The following is a 12,450-nucleotide window of genomic DNA, read 5'->3' on the forward strand; positions in this document are numbered from 1 at the left end:
CAGATAAAGGGATTGCTGATATTAAGTTGGGAGAGAGATAAATGCTGAATGGGTGCTAAAGGAAAGAGTAAATAATTGTAAAGTTGAAAATGGAAACTATCAATATGGAACAGGACCTAGCGGTGCAGGGATGTGTAACAAACATGCTTTAAAATTGTTAAATTTGATATCGCGACTTGAGGCTAAAGTATCTAGGCAGAGATGAGACATTGTTATTTCAGCTTGCGCTGTACTTTGTTGGAGCACATTTGTTGAGTCACACATTGATATGGAATCATGGTGATGCGTTGACATGGTAAGCAACTGGAAGCTTAATTTTTACAGACAGACTGCAAGTGTTCCACAAAGCGGTCACCAAAGTTTCATCTCCCCACTATAGAGGAGACTACGTTGAGAGCAGCAAATACAGTAGTCTGGTTTGAATAAAGTGCAGGTAAATTGCTGCTTCACCTGGAAGGTTGCATTGGGCCTGAATAGCAAGGAGGGAGGAGGAAAACAGGAAAATGCTGCACCTTTTCAGACCTTGCTGCACCTTGCATGGGAAGTTGCAATGGGGGTGTGTGGTGGTATTGGGACTGTGGATCATGCATTTCGATCTGCAGCCATGGTGACACAAATTTAGCTCACACATTAATGCATTACTGAGGGAGTGCTGCCCTATTGGAGTGGTCATATCTCGGTAAAGCCATTAATGAGAGACACCTTACATTACTTAATTGTCCATCTTATTGTTGTTTGTGAATCCTTGCAGTATGCTATTAACTACAGCTTTTCACATATTACAACCTTGAGTATACATTAAAAGGCTGTTTTGAACATCTGGAGGCCATAAATGGTCCTGAATAAATGTAAGTCTTCCTTAGTTTCTCTATTCAGATGGTCCCATACTCCTTCATTACATCATACCACATATATGTTTTTAGTTCATCAGGACTCAGATTTTCCCACCAGCTATTTTCTAGCTAAAAATATTTTTCTTGAAAGCACTGACTTCTGGTAGTTCCACAGCAATATGATAAGAAAACTACTGCTTCCTAATTTTTAACAGAAATTTTAATAAGTGAAATATGCAAAACATCTGTCTGGGAAAAACAGCCAATAAAAGGTCTAAGATTACTATTTCTACAATATTACAAATATCATTTGCTGCAGAAACCTCATTGGCATCCCCTCCTCTACCCTCACTATACAGGCATGACATTTCCATTTCTCACATTAGGCAGTCTCATAATGTCTCCGTGAGATTGCCTCATTAGTGTCAATTAGTGCCAAAGTATTGGGAGGTCTGTGCTATGGACCTGTATCCCCAGAGAACTAGATTGTGATTGCCTGAACTAATTTCACTTAAGACCATTAACAACCATGAAAGAGAGGTGACTTTCATCCCCATAGTCTTGCTTCAATTGCCAACTAAAACGCGCAGTCCTTCAACAGTAATATATTTTTAAAGAATTGCTCAAACGACAAGCAGACAATGAATACTAAGTCGCAGCGGCGTATAGACTCATGCCATAGGATTGCTAAAGGCAAACTTCAAAGATATTTTGATACATTTGAGAGTGTTTTCATTATCTATTAATGTTAACTGCATCTAATAGTCTAAATTTAAATCCATAAATATATGAATGCTAATTATGAAAATTATTATATATTTACAGTATTAACCTTTTTTATTTAAATAGTATGATAGCAACACCTACATTGATACTATCTTTTTTCTATTCATTCTAGGTTTTCTTCCAAGTTTATCTCAAATGCTTAGAAGATGACATTAGAAATTAATGAGGCTATGCAGACTATTACATAAATGGAGAATGACTGTAGAATTCAGAGATCTGAGAGATTTACATGTTCTGGTGCATGAGTCACAAAAAGTTAACATGCAGGTACACACAAATCACAAAGGCTAATGAGATATTATCCTTCATTACAAGAAGAATTGAACATAAAAATAAGGATGCTATGCTTCGGTTATAAGGACACTGGTGAGAATACATCTCAAATACAGTGTGCAGTTTTTGTCTCCTTATTGAAGGAAGGGTGTTAACACAATGGGGATTGATACCTGGAATGATCAGTTTGTCTTACGAGGATAGAGTGTGAGAGGAGACTAAATTGAAGCGTATAAGAAACTGATTTGGAGGTGCCGGTGTTGGACTGGGGTATACAAAGTTAAAAATCACACAACACCAGGTTATAGTCCAACAGGTTTAATTGGAAGCACTAGCTTTCGGAGCGCCGCTCCTTCATCAGGTGGTTGTGGAGGAACTGAATTGTTTTGCCAAGGTGAATGTGGAAAGGATGTTTCCTCTCATGGGTCAATTCAAAATAAGAGGACAATGTTTTAAAATTAAGAGCCTCCCTTTTAGGACAGGGCTAAGGAGCTACTTTTTTTCTCCTGAGGATTTTGCAAATTTTGAACCTTCTGCCTCCAAAGCTGGTGGTCTTAATGAACGGGAGAAGAAGCTCAAGGGACCTAAAAGTCTACTTATTCTATTTCATACATTCGCATATCAAAAGCATTATTGATTTTTAAAAATCATTAGCAAGTTAAAGGCTGCAACTAGTGTCCCCTAATGTTTCAGCTGGATACTTTTCCCAGTGTAAACTTTTCCAGAAAGGTAAGAAAATTGTAGAGTGAATCTACTCTTAAACTAACTTAATTTATCTCAGCCAGGATAGCAGGATATGAGCTACAACTGGTCCAAGATAAGACTACATATATGTGTATTCACATTTCTGGCCATTATTCAATGGATGGTACTCAGTATGACCACTACTGCACACCGCTTTATATCAAAGACCATGTGAAAACATAGTTGAAGATTAGCAAAGCTGTAAATGATAACCAGAGCCTATGAAATGGAAACCCATAATACCACCTCTTCCACATATTTGTTGTAAAGTTACAAGTAATAGGAAGCCAGTTTATGATTAGCAAAATATGTAAAACAAGCTTTATATTTCTATGACCTCATTGTAAAGTCTTACTTAAGTATCTCCATTCCATAATACTACCTCAGAATAATACATCAAAAATGTCAGTACAACTCTTTGATTCATAAGGTTGTGGGCACACACTAGGACATGAGTCATCATCAAAGTTGACTCTCCAATGTAATGCTGTATTTCTAGAGTCAATGACCTATTAGAACTGAGGCTCAGTTTACCTGCTCAAATGTATACAAGGAAAGGATGAAATATTCCTATTAAAGACTCGAGGTTCAAATGTAATAAATGCTTTACTCATTTAATGATATATCTAATTTTCTCAACAAATAACTTTTAATTCTATTGCTATAAAATAGCATAAATTATTGCTAAAGAATAATTCAATTTTGCTGTCCACCTGAGATAGATATTTTAATGATTATTACATTTCCTTAAATGTTTGTTGGATGAGCTAAACCTTTAGCTTAAATCTCGAAAATCTGAATGGCTGCCTGCAAACACCCTACATTTTAAAATCCTCTTTGCTACGAGCTGGTCAATTCTGCACTTAGGAGAAAAATTCACAAAATTATATTTTCTGTAAAAAGGCAGCATTAACAGTGTACTTACGAGGAACAACCTGTAGGTCAATGGCACAGGTACTAGATCCAATTGTGTTAGAAGCTGTACACTGATACAATCCATTTGTAGCAGTGCTGATATTCCGGAGAATCAATGTCCCCTGCATTGGATCTGAAACAATATGTTGAATATTTCTGTGATTCACAATAATTTGTTGATTTATAAAGTTCACTTTTGAATAGTTCTAAAATATTTCACCTCACTGACAAGACAATACTGACCTTGCTCAGCAAGGACATTTCCTAGCACTCTCGATAATGGTTAATATAACACAAAAGCAAAGGCCCATCTCCCCACACCAAGCTACCAGCGGGACACTATTAAGACATGGCTGTTTTTTTAAACTAGAAATTCAAAAGAAAAGATAAAGTTGAAAGTTAAAAAGTAACTCCATCTGTATCAACGATCAAATTTTAGAAAGAAGCACTGACTGTGAATTTTCTTAGAACTGCTCACACTCCATGGCCAAGATTTTTTTTTAAACAAAAGTGCAGTAAAACTGTTACAATGAGACCTACACTTGCAAAGGATATAGGTATAATATCATTATGGACATACAAATTAGGAGACAGGAACTAGGCCGCATGTGCACTCAAGCCTGCTCTGCCATTCAATGGCTGATCTGATTGTGGCCTCAGTTTCACTTTCCTGCCTATCCCTTATGATCTTTGACTCCCTTGTTAGTCAAAAGTCTACACACCTCCGCCTCAATGCTCCCACCTCCACTGCCCTCTTAAGAGAGCAACAAAGACTCTCCACTCTCTTATAAAAGAATTTCTCATCTCAGTCTTGGGAAGACCCCTATTTATCAATTACTATTAAATGTTTTCAAATGCTTTCACAGTGGGCAGCACTATGGCTCAGTGGTTAGCACTGCTGCTTCACAGTGCCAGGGATCTGGTTCAATTCCACCCTCAGGCATGGAATTTGCGCATTCTCTCAGTGTCTGTGAGTTTCTACCAGGTGCACTTGTTAGGTGGTTAGGTTAGGTGAATCAGCCACACTAAATTGCCCATGGTGTCCAGGGATCGGCAGGCTAAATGGATTAGCCAGGGGAAATGCAGGGTTACAGGGATAGGGTTGGGTGTGTGGATCTGGGTGGGATGCTCCTCAGAATGTTGGTGTGGACTCAATGGGCCGAATGGCCTGCTTCCTCACCGTAGGGATTCTATGATTCTACAAAATGCCAATCGGCTGAGGAGGAGCTACCTGCTGTTTTCATCCACAGAAATACTCCCAGTACAGGATGCAGGGAATTCCATAAACTCACTGCTCAATACACACCAGGATCTTTATTGAGGAGAAGGGTCCCCAAAAGGCAAGCTAATTATTACTGATTCTTTTCTACATGGAGTCTTTGCCCTGCTGCACTTCAGATCTTGCAGGTGGGAATCAACAACAAAGAATGTAGCTGCAGGCCCTGCAATGGAAAGACCTGTATTCAGTCTATTTTAATAGCCTGCACTGGAAAACTGCAACAGACCTGGACAAGGATCTAATGTCACATGGAAATCAATAATACCCCTCTAAAATGCTTGGGAATGTTTTATTATGCCTGGCACAATTATGGATCTCACTGCAGATTTCAAGAACCCTGTTCATGAGAATGTGCATAAGAGCAAAAGAAATAATTTACGTAGATGGTCAGGACACATGTAACTTAACTGTCTGTATCAGTTCACATTTGGGCCCTGTCTCTATTTGTGTGAATGTATGTTGCCTCCACTCATTTTTGCAGGCGTTGTACTCCATAGAGTTATCTCATTACCCACCATAGTTCAGTACGTGTGGTTTTTTACAAGATAAACAAAAAAAAGCTTGCATTTTCTCAATAATTAATAGGCATAAAGTCATAGAAATGTATAGCATGGAAACAGACCCTTCGGTCCAGCCCGTCCATGCCGACCAGATATCCCAACCCAATCTAGTCCCACCTGCCAGCACCCAGCCCATATCCCTCCAAACCCTTCCTATTCATATACCCATCCAAATGCCTTTTAAATGTTGCAATTGTATCAGCCTCCACCACTTCCTCTGGCAGCTCATTCCATACACGTACCACACTCTGCGTGAGAAAGTTGCCCCTTAGGTCTCTTTTGTATCTTTCCCTTCACCCTAACCCTCTAGTTCTGGACACCCCGACCCCAGGGAAAAGACTTTGTCTATTTACCCTATCCATGCCCCTCATAATTTTGTAAACCTCTATAAGGTCACCCCTCAGCCTCTGACACTCCAGGGAAAACAGCTTCAGCCTGGTCAGCCTCTCCCTATAGCTCAAATTCTCCAACCCTGGCAACATCCTTGTAAATCTTTTCTGAACCCTTTCAAGTTTCACAACATCTTTCCGATAGGAAGGAGACCAGAATTGCATACAATATTCCAACAGTGGCCTAACCAATGTCCTATACAGCCGCAACATGATGTCCCAACACCTGTACTCAATACTCTGACCAATAAAAGAAAGCGTACCAAACGTCTTCTTCACTATCCTATCTACCACTTTCAAGGAGCTATGAATATGCACTCCAAGGTCTCTTTGTTCAGCAACACTCCCTAGGACCTTACCATTAAATGTATTAGTCCTGCTAAGAATTGCTTTCCCAAAATGCAGCACCTCGCATTTATCTGAATTTAGTTGATCAAATAAAAGCTAGATTTTAGAAACTAATTGTTAGTTGATCAAATCCTCCATTTTTGAGTGCCTTCTCTGGATCTTCAAGTAAGTTATAGCAGATGAGCAAACAAAATCCTGTGGAACTGTATTATCTTCCCATTAGGTCAAAAGAATTTCAACATGCAAGTCAATAGCTGATAACCTACCAGCACCCCTAAGGACTTCAATTTTGTGACATCCTGTTGAAACAACATTTTGAGAGAAGGGAGAGGGGGCAATGGCTTCCTAGTACGTTGATAAATGCTTCTACCATTGCTCCACTATGTCAGTCACCCCTGAGAAACTTCAGAGTGCAGAATGATCATCGAGCACACTTTAAACATGCAAACAATACATTTCTTGGACTGAGAAAGTGAGGAAAAGCATTAAGCATTCCAGTTTATAATCCAGAAAAGATTTCCAAACAGGAAAATTCATAGATCTAAGCCCAGGTTTTGCCAGAGCAGGGAAATTAGAGGAAAAAATGGGAAAAATGGGGAAGGAGATTTACACCCATCAGTCATTGAATAAACCACATCATTTATCTTATAATCTTGACTCCTTCAAAAGCTTTCAATACAGTCACAAAATTAAGAATTTTCCCCATTTTAATTACTTTTTCCTTATCTATAACATCTTGTGTAGGAAGTGAATGAGTCTTTGTGACTCGAATTTCTTCAGTGTCTGAATGGAAAATGTCATTCAGAACTTAATTTGCTCCTCTTCAAGGTTCTATTGTAATGAAGTAGTAGCAGGTTGACTTTCATCACTGTGGCCTCATATTTGTTCAAATCCTGGCACCATGCCTAATGTGACTATGTGTCAACTGGCAATTTTTCAATCCAATGACAAGATTGACTGGATAAAGCAATGATGCATTCTCTTCAGAGTCAGCTAGCTCATTTGGCCCTCTGTTTGTTATTTATTCATTTAAGGGTTGTGTGAGAGACTCGCAAGGACATTTCAAATTCCTCAAGATGATGGTGATGAGATTCTTGACCCACAGCAGTCTGCATGGTGTAGACACACACACACACAATGCTTTTAGGGAGGGAATTGTGAGATTCTAACCAAACTACAGTGATAGTGATTTTTTTTTCAAATCAGCACTACATTTGACTTGGAGGGGGAACATGATTGTGATCCCACTGAGAATGTTGCCCCTAAATGGCAGGGGGAAATGGGCAGTGAGATGCTATTGAGAAAACCTTGGTGAATTGCTTCAGTGCATTTTGCAGATGAGACACAAGGTTGTCATATTATGTCAACTATGAAAGGGAGAACACTTCAGGGAGTGCACTGGATGTTAATCAAGTTTGATGCTTTGCACTGGAATGACGTCAGCTTTTTAAATGTTGTCAGAGCTGCAGTCATGCAGGCAAATGAAGAGTATTTCATCATTAACGCAGACTTGTGGATGATGGACATGCCATGGGGAGTCAAGTGGCGGAGTTACTTGGTGTAAAATTCTCAGACTCTGATTCCCTTCTAACTATAGTATTAATGCTGCTCGGCCAGTATCTGGTGAATTGTCCCTCACAGGATGTTGGGGATGTGAGAATCCGATTTTGGGAATGCAATTCAGTATTATTGAAACGTGGTTTAAGATAAATTCCTGTTGGAGATGGTACAAATACTACTCATCAATACAAACCATGATGCAGTCTAGGTTTTTGTCACACAGACACCGACTGTTTCAGTATTTGAGAAATTACAAATGGGACTAAAAACAATGCAATCACAAGGGAACAATGTCCATTTCTGACCCAATATTGGAGGGAAAGTCATTTATGAAACAGATGATGATTGACCTTTGAACACTGCTCAGAGGAACTCCTACAAAGATGGGCTGGGGCTGAGATTAATAGTTTTCACAACCTTAACCACTTTTCTGCCATGCTCCAATTACTGGGCGTGCCTCCAGGATGACAAAAAAAAGAGAGTGCAAATAGCTTTCCAACACTTGACTTCTAACTTGTCCTATCCAGAATCAGATATGGTCACAAGATTGATATGTTGCTCGGTTGCATATATTGTGATGGTTGCATTCTTGTGCAACCCTGCATTATAGAAAAATCAAGCTTTACAAACAGCACTTAAAGTGTTGGTGCTGTAAATGCATTACAGCCAACACAAGTTTTAAAAGTTCATGCTTTAGAAACAGTGTACCCAATTTGTCAATCGCATTACAGTGAATTTGCCTTAACGAAACACATGTTATAACAAAATGACCTGTATACCCTGGTGGCATCAAAAAGGTTTGAATTCACATGCATTAGGACTGCATATACTAAAATATTTTGCAAACCTGTTGTATATTTGCAAAAGAAGGATGAAGCCTTTTGCTTTTTTTTTAAATCAACTCTCTTCTATGTATATGCCCAGGGGACACATGCCTACACTCCAGATGACTCAGAACTAAGTGCAGCTGGCTTTGTAGTCAACTGGTTCCTGTTCCCCAGTTGCCACCTCCTCTTGCCTCTTCTCACTTCAAGTTCACCCAGAACTTGTCCGAATCATTACTGAAAATGACAAATACTGGAGGTCACAGCATTTCAGGCAGCATCCATAGCGAGACAGCAAGATAACATTTCAAATCTAGATGACATTTCAACAGATCATTCTCTAAAGCATCCAGGCAGCTCCTACCTGTGATTATGCATACACTACATGGCAGAGTAAGAAAGGTCTAAGCCTTCAGAAGTGTTGTACCGTTGTAGAGGTAAGATGAACAACTGCTAAAATAACCTCAGACAAAATACAAACATAATGCACCCTGCTGTTGCATTGCAAAGGAATTCAAAATCTTAGCAACTGAGTAAGTGGAGAAGAAAAAAAACCAAATGAAAGGAGGATACCTGCTGGACACATACATCCAGCTTAGAACTTCATCTGTTTCCACTTCATCAATGGCCTCTGGCTTAAATAAAAAGCACAGAAACAGGGATGGCATTAACAGTCGAGAGGTCTATCGTTACTTCAGATTTCCTCATGAAAGTTATGTATAACCATCTCTTGTAACCACAAGTAAAACATATAAACAATGAATTCCAGAAGAAGAGACTGCCAGTGTTTTTTTTTTACAATTTACAGACGTGTGAGTTCATTGTAATGCACCAAATATGTGGCTTCCAATAGCACTGCAGATTCTAAGACCAGAATCTAAATTTATAAGTTATTTGTGTGACACCCATAAAGTGCATTTTGTAGCAAAAGGGACATATGCAAAAAAAGTTAACATGAACAAGCTGATGCTCAAGGTAAGACGATGGCTCCAGTATCTACACTACAGCCTGAAAAAAAAACCTTAAAAGTTTGAACAGATTGGTCTTGGTATGCCTGGAACATACATAAGGGAGGCATCGATTAATATACAAGCCAACTGCAGTTTTAGGAAGTATGGTTTATTTATGACATGTTAGTAATGCATTATGTAAATATTCCAAAGGCCTGTCAATTTTGTATTTCTACAACATGTTTGTCTTTTAATTATTCTTGGGAGAAGGATTGTCAGATTGTGGCTCCAGGACCCTGAGAGTTCTTAGTCCAGGTCTATCTAGTAGTTATCAATGGCTAACAACTGAAAAGAATTCCATTTACTGATTTTCCAGTTAATTCCTGGCCACTATTAGTCATATTCACCTTGCAACATACTAATGAAGCTACACAAAGCCTGCAGCCCATTGCACTTCCATAATTTGTTTCAACAATTCATTGTTTTTGGGAAGCTCAGGTTTTTTAAGGTTTTGCCCTTGATTCAAAACACTGGCCTGAATGCCTGGGCTGGCTTCCCCAAACAATGAAGTTACAACGGCCCTCCAAACTACTGCAGGCAACAATATTGGCAAAGAAATGTTAACTTAAAACCTTGGTTAAAGGTCATCAAGTTATGAATGAGGAGGAGAAAAACTCCGTATTGGTTGTAGGTTGTGGTTTGGTTATATGTGATCAGTTAGATTCTGTTCTCTCATAGTGAAATGTGAATTTTAAAAAATGTGAAATTTACAAGTTTAATGATGACCTTGTAAACATGGTCAATAACTATAAAAACTCATCTGGTTAAGTAATGTCCTTTGGGGAAAGAAATCTGCCATCCTATACTTGCGCTGGCCTACATGTGACTCGAGATCCACAACAATATGATTGATTCCTAACTGCCCTCTAAACTATCCTGGCAAGTCATTCAGTTGCAGCAATCACCAGAAAGTCTCAAACAATGAAATGAAATCAGACCTACCAGCTGGCATTGGAAATGGCAAGAGCAAACTCAGCCCTGTCAAACCTACAAATTCTTCTGTCCTAACATTTGGAGGCTAGCGCTAAAATTGAGACAGCACCCCACAGACTAGTCAAGCAACAACCTGAAATTGTCATAATCGCAGAAATATACTTTACAATGTCCCAGATACTACCATCATTTACCAACAGGGGTAGCGGCACCGTAGGATACAGTGGGACTCTGGACCCAAGGAAGTCTCATGGTATCAGACCAAACATGAATGAGGAAACCTTCTCATTTCCTTCCATTCGACTGATGAGTCTGTACTCTGCCGTGTAGGAGGCCACTTGCTGGAAACCCTGGACACAGAATGTACTCTGGGTAGGGAAGACTAAATCTATAAATATTACTATAAAAATAGTACTAATGAAAGTTAGAAAAATAAAAATATTAAAACAAAATGGAAGATGATATTTTATTATTGGTGGTGGCATTTCTGCCAGTTTTTGATTTAGTTTAAAAAAATTTTTTTAAAATAATGAACTCCAACATTATCAGAATCTCAGAGGAGACTGATACATCATGAAGCTGATGTGACATTATTATATCCAAGTAATTGAGCTGCAGCGATTCACTGATTATCGTCCTTTCGACCCTGCATTAATTGAGTCTTATTTTGCACCATCAGGTTTAGCAACTGTTCCAAGTCAGCCCCTTGATAAGGTTATTAAGTCTTCAAATGCAGAAAATAAAATTAAATAAATCACTGGCGGGAGGCAGAAAAATAAAGTTATTGAATTTTGGGAGGGATGCTGGTGGGTGTTATTATGTCAGTCATTACCTGCATCCAGCTAGATTCCCATTGTCAACTTATTCCTATTATCCTGTTAATAGGTTGGGAAGCTAGCCATTCAAAATATCCCTCTTTTTCTAAGTAGTATCAGTTGACTATAATTAAGTACCTTCATGAATGAAGATAACAAAGATTTGCACCTCAGTAGGTGTGAAAATGAGCCACATTATTTCATGGTTAGCGTTGTAGTGAGAGTTAGGACCAAATTTAATAGCAGATACACCAGTTGAAGAATTGTTGGGAATCCTGCACTGGCTTTCCAATGAGGCTCAATATTATCCCGTGACAATTGGCCACTCACTAGGACAGTGTCAGGCCTCCACTGAATTAAGGTCTTAATCACACAACTCCCTCTCTGACAAAACACTGCTGCCCGACCATAGGGTGGCAGCACCTCCAAGATGAAGATAGGATGGGATAGCAAAGATGATCCTCGATAGGAGCGTGAGTGACAGTGTAGTTGTTATGGGGGAACTTTAACTTTCCAAATATTGACTGGGAATACTATAGTTCAAGTACTTTTGATGAGTCAGTTTTTGTCCAATGTGTGCAGGAGGGTTTCCTGACACAGTACGTAGACAGGCCAACAAGGGGTGAGGCCACATTTGATTTGGTACTGGGCAATAAACCCGGCCAGGTGTTAGATTGAGAGGTAGGTGAGCACTTTGGTGATAGTGACCACAATTCAGTTATGTTTACTTTAGTGATGGATAGGGGCAGGCATATACCACGGGGCAAAAGCTATAGCTGAGGGAAAGTCAATTATGATGCAATTAGGCAAGATTCAGGATGCATTGGATGGGGAAGGAAACTGCAGGGGATGGGCACAGTTGAAAGGAACAGCTACTGCGGTTACTTGATAATTATGTACCGGTCAGGCAGGGCGGAAGTTGTCAAGCACGGGAACCATGGTTTACTAAGGAAGTTGAATCTCCTGTCAAGGGGAAGAAGGCGGCTTATGTTAGATTGAGATGTGATGGCTCAATTAGGGCACTTGATATTTACAAGCTAGCCAGGAAAGACCTAAAGAGAGAGCAAAGAGGAGCCAGGAAGGGACATGAGAAGTCATTGGCGGATAGGATCAAGGAAATCCCTAAGGCTTTCTATGGGTATATTAAGAATAAAAGAATGATTCGAGTAAGATTTGGGCCA

At 39.3% G+C, this 12,450-nt stretch overlaps 1 protein-coding gene across 4 annotated transcripts in view; it reads right to left on the bottom strand.

The window, feature by feature from the left end:
* The window catches only part of igsf11 (immunoglobulin superfamily member 11), a 207,964-nt gene that overhangs the window by 17,724 nt on the left and 177,790 nt on the right, over positions 1 to 12,450 (bottom strand). For all 4 annotated transcript variants that reach the window (XM_087992881.1, XM_087992880.1, XM_087992879.1 and 1 more), the window contains one exon: positions 3,562 to 3,684. In XM_087992881.1, the coding sequence (XP_087849007.1) occupies positions 3,562 to 3,684 (123 nt within the window). The remainder of the gene's footprint in view (positions 1 to 3,561; positions 3,685 to 12,450) is intronic.

The sequence above is a fragment of the Chiloscyllium plagiosum genome, unplaced genomic scaffold (genome assembly GCF_037043375.1).
Source record: "Chiloscyllium plagiosum isolate Xiang-an unplaced genomic scaffold, Cpla_swu_hap1 HiC_scaffold_12, whole genome shotgun sequence".
Taxonomy (NCBI): Eukaryota; Metazoa; Chordata; class Chondrichthyes; order Orectolobiformes; family Hemiscylliidae; genus Chiloscyllium; species Chiloscyllium plagiosum.